The sequence below is a fragment of the Culex pipiens genome, chromosome 1, assembly GCF_016801865.2.
Source record: "Culex pipiens pallens isolate TS chromosome 1, TS_CPP_V2, whole genome shotgun sequence".
In the NCBI taxonomy this organism is placed as follows: domain Eukaryota; kingdom Metazoa; phylum Arthropoda; class Insecta; order Diptera; family Culicidae; genus Culex; species Culex pipiens.
Window position 1 is genome coordinate 8,056,442 of NC_068937.1, and position 9,221 is coordinate 8,065,662.

Genomic DNA, 9,221 nt, shown 5'->3' on the forward strand with positions numbered 1-9,221 from the left:
AAAATGTTACTTGGGTACCATACTAAAAACAGTAAACCTTAAACAAAACAACTTTTGCAAGGAATATGCCTTCTTTGAAAGCATATGACAATTGCAGGGTTGTTACGGGAAAGTCGAAAAAAAATCCGCGCCAAATCCGCGCCGACCGAAACCTTAATCCGCGCGAAATCCACGCCTGATCAAAATTAGTCAGCAAATTCGCGCCAAATCCGCGCGATCCGCGCCGTCCGTAACAACCCTGCAATTGAGTTCTAAAGTTAAGCTTAGATTGGTGAAATTATTGTTGACATGGATTAAGCTTACGTTTATGTGTACGACAAATAAATATTTTTAATTCATAATAAAAGTCCAATTGCACCTTCACCAATGGTACCGCCGTCCTTATCTGTCCTGCAACTGGTCGCAGCACGTGGTTCGTAAAAAGCTCGGCTTGAAAAGCAAAATCGTGCAGCCGATTTCTTCGCCGTGGCTTCAAGCTCAACCGGGGGAAGTGGAACCTCTGTACTGGCTTATTTGTAGTACACACCGGTGAGATAAAGTGCATGTAATTGGCAATATATTTCGGTGTTACGTTAACATTAGCTCTATCCACACCTTTCGATTCCATATTGTGGGGTGAATTCGGGGGTAGGTTTTGTAAATGGTTTGAATAACTTCGCTCTCGAGTACTTTTGTAAGGACTTCAAATTCTTATAATCAGGAAAAAGATTCGATTTTTTTCCTTTTCTCCCTTTTCAAAATCCTATTCAGCCCTCCTGATACCTTCACACAGTCAAAAAAAAACATGATAATATTACATCTGGGAAGGGGTACATTTTTTTATGTCAAAAAATGTGTAAATTTACCTCTGAAAATGTGTAATTCAGTCACTTCTTGGGTGTAATGTCACTTGTTCAGTCTAAATTGAGGTAAAATTACAACACAAAACTAATGGTAAATTGTGATGAGGGCGTGTGCTTTCGAGGCCTTTGCCTGTGTGTTTTCGCAGCACCCTGAGCTCAGTAAAGTTTAGTTTACAGGGTTGGACCTAGAGTGGGAGCGATTACTAGTAACAAACAGGACATAGAAAAAAAATAATGGTGATATTCATCAGAGAATGGTGTCAGATTTTGTGTAAAAAAACGTGTAATATTACATCAGGAACTAGTGAATTTACATCACTTTCTGGTGAATTTTCCTTCTAAAGTTCAATATTTTTTTGCTGTGTAGCTAGTGATGAGAGAGGTCCTGGTTGGTGAAAGTGCGAAAATGGTTGTACTTTTCGGAGTTTGAGAGGCTTCGCTGGATAGAGAACTGCTTATGGGTGAAAAAAAAAATGGACTTTACAGAATTAAGCTTGTATGCTAGGGTGGCTCAATATTTGAAACAGCCATTTGTTCAATACTGATGATGGAGAACTGATTTTAGGGCAAACTTCCCTCTAGAACATTGCAATCGAGTGAGAATTTTGGATCATTTTTGGTTTTATGCTGATCTACAACTTTAATTTCAGGTATGAAGAAGTTTTTTCCACTATTCAAAACAAAAATCAAACCATCCACATTAACGACCCCCGGGTCTTTTGTGGTCTCTATTGCAAGTTTCTGCTCGAACCTAGGAGTCCAAAGGCTTGAATGGGGAGAGCACCCAAACCTCTTTCTACTCCAAGGAACCTTCCACTCCAGAGTTTGAACTGACGACCTTTGGATTGCGAGTCCAACCGCCACCAGCGATTCCACCGGAGTAGGCTTGGTTTGGTGCAAGGCTGTATATCATAGGTACTCGCGATCTTGCTTTGCATTAGTGTGAGTGCATGACTCCGTGCCACTAAAACCAAAACAATAACAAACGAACAATGGACCGTGCCAGAAAAACCAAAACATAAACAATGTCAGTGTCAGTGGAGTGAGAGAGTCAGAGATAACGATTTTGACAACCGCACTACTACACACTCAATCGCGAGTACCTTAGGTAGAAAGCCATGGGTTTGGTGTGTTGTTTGTACTTATGGCATGGAGACGACTCCTATACCTGGAAAGACTTAACGGCCTAACAACCAAGGCCGGGGCCGACATTTTACTTCCTCATCCGATGGAAGGTTGGAGCAGATGGGAATCGAACCCAGAATCATCCGCTTACAAAGCGGACAGCGTAACCATTCGGCCACGCACTGCCACTATTTATCGAACCCAAAAATTAAATCTTAATGTAGTTGAATTGAATAATTAATCATCAATTAAATTAAAAATTTTAGATTTAATAAAAACAAAATCAAGCTTAAAATATTGCTTACAACAAAGGGATTTGTCATCGAAATTTAAAGCAATTTTTTTTAGCTTATAGTATATGTTTATTATTGCAAAATTTGACGTGTTTAAAAAAAAATAACTGTGTTATGCTGATAAATGTGGTTAAAAAATAACGAAATAAAGTGTAAAATTTTATTTAGAATAAACTAGAATCCGAATTATTTTCATTTTCAAACCTTATACACATAACTATGAAAAATTACTTTTTTGAAGGCAACATCATGATATTTCCTATGAGTTATTTTAGATTTACGCACAAAAACTAGTAAATGAAATAGCAATTTAAAACGTAAAGCAAACCTAACAAAACAATTCAGACAATATTTTTTTTATCAATAGCCAATAAATCTAAAAAGTGCTTGCATTCTGTCAAGTTCACCTACACAGTAAATATAATTATAGTAATATTACATCTGGGAAGGGTACCTCTTAAATTTTTTTTCCCATGCTCTTAAAAACAAGATGGCTGCCAACTCACTACGAATAGTTTCTGGATGAATTCGTTGTGGGATGACTTTTCCGATCATAAACAAAATACACACGGTGAGAGCAAGTCCAGTGTCACCATCTACGTTCACGAGAAAAACTTGTTAGCTTTCTGGAACTATAGTCTTGTAACATTTTTTCAATGTACGAATGTTCTTTTTGAACAGCTATGCTCAACGGCGTTGATCCAATATTTGTGCATTTACCTGGATTAGCGCCCAAATTCAAAAGCTTTTCAACTGCGTTTGCAGACCCCCCTGCGGCTGCTACGTACAGGGGAGTCCGACCGTCATCCGTGGTGATACAGTCAATGTTTGCTCCTTTGTCTTTGAGTAGCTGGATGATATCAGGCATGTTAAAATATGCTGCCCAGTGTAATGGCGTAAAACCATTGCTGGTTTTACCCAAGTTAGCATTAGCACCCAAGTCAAGTAGCATTTTGACTGCATTTGTGGATTTGCGCATCGCTGCCTGACTCAAAGGAGTTCGACCGTTATCCGTTGTAATACAGTCAATGTTTGCTCCTTTATCTATGAGTAGCTGGATGATCTCAGGCGAGTCCTTAAATGCCGCCCAATGTAATGGCGTAAAACCATCGCTGGTTCTACCCAAGTTTGCATTGGCACCCAAGTCCAGCAGCATTTTGACTGCATTTGTAGATTTGCAGAATGCTGCCTGACACAAAGGAGTTCGACCGTCATCCGTGGTAATACAGTCAATGTTTGCTCCTTTATCTATGAGTAGTTGGATGATCTCAGGCATGTCATTATGTGCTGCCCAATGTAATGGCGTAAAACCATCGCTGGTTCTACCCAAGTTTGCATTGGCACCCAAGTCCAGCAGCATTTTGACTGCATTTGTAGATTTGAAGGAGACTGCCTCATGTAAAGGAGTTCGACCGTTATCCGTTGTAATACAGTCAATGTTTGCTCCTTTATCTATGAGTAGCTGGATGATCTCAGGCATGTCATTATGAGCCGCCCAATGTAATGGCGTAAAACCATTGCTGGTTTTACCCAAGTTTGCATTGGCACCCAAGTCCAGCAGCATTTTGACTGCATTTGTGGATTTGCAGAGCGCTGCCTGATATAAAGGAGTTCGACCGTTATCCGTTGTAATACAGTCAATGTTTGCTCCTTTATCTATGAGTAGCTGGATGATCTCAGGCGAGTCCTTAAATGCCGCCCAATGTAATGGCGTAAAACCATCGCTGGTTTTACCCAAGTTTGCATTGGCACCCAAGTCCAGCAGCATTTTGACTGCATTTGTAGATTTGAAGGAGACTGCCTCATGTAAAGGAGTTCGACCGTTATCCGTTGTAATACAGTCAATGTTTGCTCCTTTATCTATGAGTAGCTGGATGATCTCAGGCGAGTCCTTAAATGCCGCCCAATGTAATGGCGTAAAACCATCGCTGGTTCTACCCAAGTTTGCATTGGCACCCAAGTCCAGCAGCATTTTGACTGCATTTGTGGATTTGCAGAAGGCTGCCTGATTTAAAGGAGTTCGACCGTTATCCGTTGTAATACAGTCAATGTTTGCTCCTTTGTCTATGAGTAGTTGGATGATCTCAGGCATGTCATTTTGAGCTGCCCAATGTAATGCCGTAAATCCATTTTTGGTTACACCCAAGTTAGCATTAGCACCCAAGTCCAGTAGCATTTGGACTGCGTTTTTGGATTTGCAGAAGGCTGACTGGAACTTATTGGTTATAACAAATTCTTCACCATTGACGAACCTTTGCAACATTTGAGCATCAATTAGATGGCTAGGCACACCATCCATAAGCTTCCTCAAGGGTATTTCAGAGCTTTGAAACGTTACAATACTGTTGAGAATTTTCTCTTGACATTCAAAGTCAAGATCATCTAAGCCTCTTGTTTCGTCGGCTAGTGTAGTACAATTTTTATGGCATTCTTCACTAGTTATTACTATTAATTTGCAAACAGTTTGGCGTAATTGCTCTATGACGCTGTTGTTAAGCAGAGGAAGAAACACGAGTATCATGCGTTTTGGTAGGTTTTTTGACAAAACATCAATGATGTGCTTTGCTTCGATTTGCTCGATGACGACAAACTTAAAATCAAACCCCTTCAATTCGAGATATTGAATGAGTTTTAAACAGCTGAGTTTGGGTGTGCTGCTGAATATGTTTAAGAAAAAAATATTATTATTTTCCATTTTTGATAAAGAAGAGTCCCACTTAGAATATAATGCTGAATCGACATTAAATTTTAATAAATATTTCCCGACCTTGTCGAAACTAACCGACTGAATCTTATCAAGTTTTACTTCATTAACAGCTAAATTGAACAGTTGACAACTTTTAGTTTCAAATGGCACTTGACCGGATTGCATCCACCAGTTTTCTATTGAACTATGGAATTTAGCGAAAATCATATCTTCACTTTCATAATTTTTGTCTCTAATATCGTACTGAACAATTCCGGCTAGCTCCGCTTCCGTGGCTTGCTCTGCATGAATCCTCACTTTTTCGAAAAAATCCTTTACTAAATTGGCGTGGTCGTTATGCGATGGCAGCTGAGGTTTTGAAAATTTGTTCGATAATTCTGCATTTGAATGCCATTCTTCAGATATTTTTATGAATGGTTCTAGCAAATCTGATGTACACATGATTTTTATTATTTTGCCAGACGTTTTGCTGTAGAATATGTCCTTGGAGTTGATTATTTCACACTGTACTTCATTGTGATAATTTACTATAGCTGGAGTGAAAATTATCATTGTCAGCTCTGTTTCCTCGTATTTTCCTTGAAAAATTGCATGCTCACTAGTCTGCTCGAACATGTAACGTATCTTCAAATAACTATCGAAATATTTCGATAGATGGAAATCACCATTTGTTTGCTGCATGTTAACTAAATCACTTAAATTAACACGGTCTGTAGAATCTCGATGCTTGGCCTGTAAAAAGTACACACGAGATCTACCTTGGCTACAGGTTCGGAGCACCACATCGTCAAATGCGCCCACCTCGCCCAAGTTATTTCCCAGGTAGAAGCTCTCGATCTGGTCATCGTGAAGCAAACGAAACAGCACCATGGCCAGCAGCTTCGTCCTGTAGTACTGCTCGACGGCTCCAGTCCCAGCGCGTTTGATGTAGGTTTTGATGCCAAAATGGCTGTTGAAAACGGCTTCAATCTCTTGTTTCTTCGTTTCTTCCAGACGGGAGCACAAATCCATGGGTTTCTCGTTGTCAATGTTTCTGGCCTCAGTGTTTGCTCCTTTAGCGAGAAGCAATTCTGCCAACCTTGCGTTGCTGGCATTGACAGCCACATGCAGAGGAGTTTCGTTTTTGTCATATTTATCGACAAAATTGACGTCTGCGCCAGCGTTAATGAGTTCTTCAACCGTTTGAAGAACTCCCGCCTTCACGGCAGCCATCAGCTGAACATTCTGAACATGCTTATCGTAGCTCATTTTTCCGAAATGTGGTTCTCCGATCGCTGTTGGAAAGAAAGCATAACATGAGTATTAGGGTGGCTCGAAAAGTAATTTTCTGGTCACAATCAGGCCTTAAAAACTACCTCCTAAAAGTTGGAAGCGACCCGGCTTTCCGCAAAAGCATTATAATTTTGTATAGGAAGACCAACCAAACCAACACTTTTATAATTTAGAGAAAATTTGCTAAAACTTTCCCTGAACTGGTCTGAAATGTAAAAATCACGTTTTAGACTAGTTTTGAGAACGCTTTTGCTTCTTTCCAGGAGCAGAGAAAGTTGCAGCAAATTTTCTCATCAGTGGCAGAAAAATTAGAACTACAAAAATCAATCAAATAACAAATAAAATAAAAGGTTTTGAAAATTTTCCATGCAAACGCGATTTTTATTCTAGAACTACACTTACTTTAATTGGTGACGATCAAAAACGGTCTTCAAGTTGGAAAAATCACTTAAAAACGACAATTTCAATTGATTTTTTAAATCCAAGCCTAGCTTAACGTCGATGCGAATCACCCAGTTGTTCGAAAGAAACTATTGGCTGAACTGTGGTAGAACGTGCCCAGGCAGAAACAGTTCGCTATCTTATCTTATCATCCGTTCAATAGGCTTTTCTCGGTTTAGGAGTGATGGCTGTCTGACAAAAGATTGATTGGTCTTTTACAAGTATGTTTATTTTATAGCTGTGAGTTATCATGATACAATAAGTTCCAATTGCGTTTTAAAAAGGATTCTGATGTTCCTTTAATTTTGAAACTGTTACAGCAAATGATATGCTTCAACTGAAGAAAATTAGATTTTATAAAGAAAACTAACCAAAAACGTTCACACAAATAAACTTGTTAATATTTTTTTTTATTCTTAAACTTTGAAAAATATTTGCATCGGTCTTGCTTAAAAAAAGTCTAAAAAAATGATAAGATAAATCCATTGGCTATCGCACATATTTTTGAAAGTTTTTGTCCCCCTGCCTTCAAAAAGTGCCAGAAGAGTCAGAGGGCAAACATTTTTTTTTTTGCTTGAAAAAACCTCAAAATACGATTAACTTTTAAACGCAATCAGCTGAAAACAATTTGAAATTTATTATCTTCAGTTCAAAATTGTTTGTAACATGTTTGAGTTAATTTAAAAATATTTTGAGTTTTTGTGAATTTTTGATATACAGTTCCGCACGGTAAACATATTTCCATTGAAACATAGATCTACAGAAAACAGTTTATTGCAAACCGATTATATTGTTGTATTATGCATTTCCATGCCTTGTTTCATCAAAATGTTGAAATTATGGTTTGTTATTTGAATTTTAATATTCCTCAATTTCCCTCAACCCAATTTTAATTTCATTTTTGGATGTAAAATCAAATTTACAATCAAAAAGTACTTTTGTAAAATTTTAATAAAGGGCACCGTTTTCAAGTTATAGCCATTTTTAGGTTACTTTTTTGAAAATATTCGCAGATTTTCATTTCTTTTTTTAAATTAGTGCCCACCCTTGAAATTTGTTTTTTGAAAAGCTGAAAAAATTCTCTATATTATGCATTTTTGAACTTTGTTGATACGACCTTTAGTTGCTGAGATAATGCCATGCAAAGATTTAAAAACTGGAGAATTGAACATTTCTAAGTCTCACCCTAACAACCCACCATTTTCGAATGTCGATATCTCAGCAATTATTGGTCAGATTTTCAATGTTAAAATATGAAACATTCGATTAATTTTCAGATCCCCTCGACCTCGGCAGTAGCAGAGGGACAAAAACTTTGAAAAATATTTACGTCAGCCTAAAACATATCAGAAAATGAAAAAAAATAAAAAAATGTTTTTTTGCAAATCAAGTTTTAGTGACAAAAAGTGAAATTAAAAATCACAAAAAAAAAAATTACCGTTTATCATATTTTTTCAGTGTAGTCCATTTCCATACCTACAACTTTGCCGAAGACACCAAATCGATCAAAAAATTCCTTCCAAAGATACAGATTTTAGAATTTTCATTTTTGTATGGACAGCCGCCAAATTTTTATGAAAAAATATATGGACAAACAAATGATGCAAAATGGCTTCTTTGGGCATACCGAAGGCACCAAAAAAGTTTCAGCCGGATTAAAAAATACCAAAAAAATTCGAATGACCGAAATCTCAGAGAATTGCTCAAACAATTAACATTTCACAAAAAATCATTTTTTTACATTGAAAATCGAACCTATCATTTTTGAGATATCGTCAGTTGAAAATCACAGACAAATCAGGTGACGCTTGAGAATACTGATTTTTATCGATTCGTATTTTTTGTGAGGCTGTTTCGCAGAAACTTATTGTCCAATTTCATTAGGAAATTTTCTCAGCCTTTAAAAATATTTTTTCAGGTGTGGCTTTCCTACATAAAGTTTAAAAAAAAAACGAAAAATGTTCAAATTTCTGAAATGTATAACCTTGAAGTGACTTTAATTCTAAAACGGTGCACTTTATCAAAAAATTGGTTAAGTGTTTTTTGATTGCAAATTTAACTTAGGTTTAAACCTTGTTTTTTTTTTTTTTTTTTGATAACATCTCCGTTTTTTTTTCAAAAAAATCATAGTTCTGAAGTGGCAATTCTAGTTTCACCTCAAAATATCATTTTTAATCTCATAAAACATATTCAAATAATCCGAAAATAAACAAAAACTATTTTTTTGGGAATTGAACTTTAAGAGAAAGTTATATAAAGAAGTGGGTAATTTTTTAGAGTGCCACTATTTTTTTCCAGGAAAGTCTTAATTTTAATCTACAACTTTGCCAAAGACACCAAATCGATCAGAAAATCCCATCTCAAGATACAGATTTTAAAATATTTACGTAGCCATTTTGTATGACCAGCCCTCAAAATTGATAAAAATGGAGAGTTGTATGGAAAATAATAATGATGCAAATTGGTCAAGTTTAAATACGCATTTCAGGTAATCAACTTTTAGTGATATAGAAATCGGGAAATGAGTATTTTTGTGTATTT

At 36.8% G+C, this 9,221-nt stretch overlaps 1 protein-coding gene across 1 annotated transcript; it reads right to left on the reverse strand.

Annotated features, from left to right (window-relative positions):
* Positions 1-2,305: 2,305 nt before the first annotated feature.
* LOC120424322 (uncharacterized) lies at positions 2,306-6,815 on the reverse strand. Its single transcript, XM_052710028.1, has 2 exons — positions 6,642-6,815; positions 2,306-6,241 (listed from the first exon to the last, which is right to left on the reverse strand). The coding sequence occupies exon 2, from the start codon at positions 6,213-6,215 to the stop codon at positions 2,850-2,852; it is 3,366 nt and encodes a 1,121-aa protein (XP_052565988.1). The 5' UTR covers positions 6,216-6,241; positions 6,642-6,815; the 3' UTR covers positions 2,306-2,849.
* Positions 6,816-9,221: the final 2,406 nt, after the last annotated feature.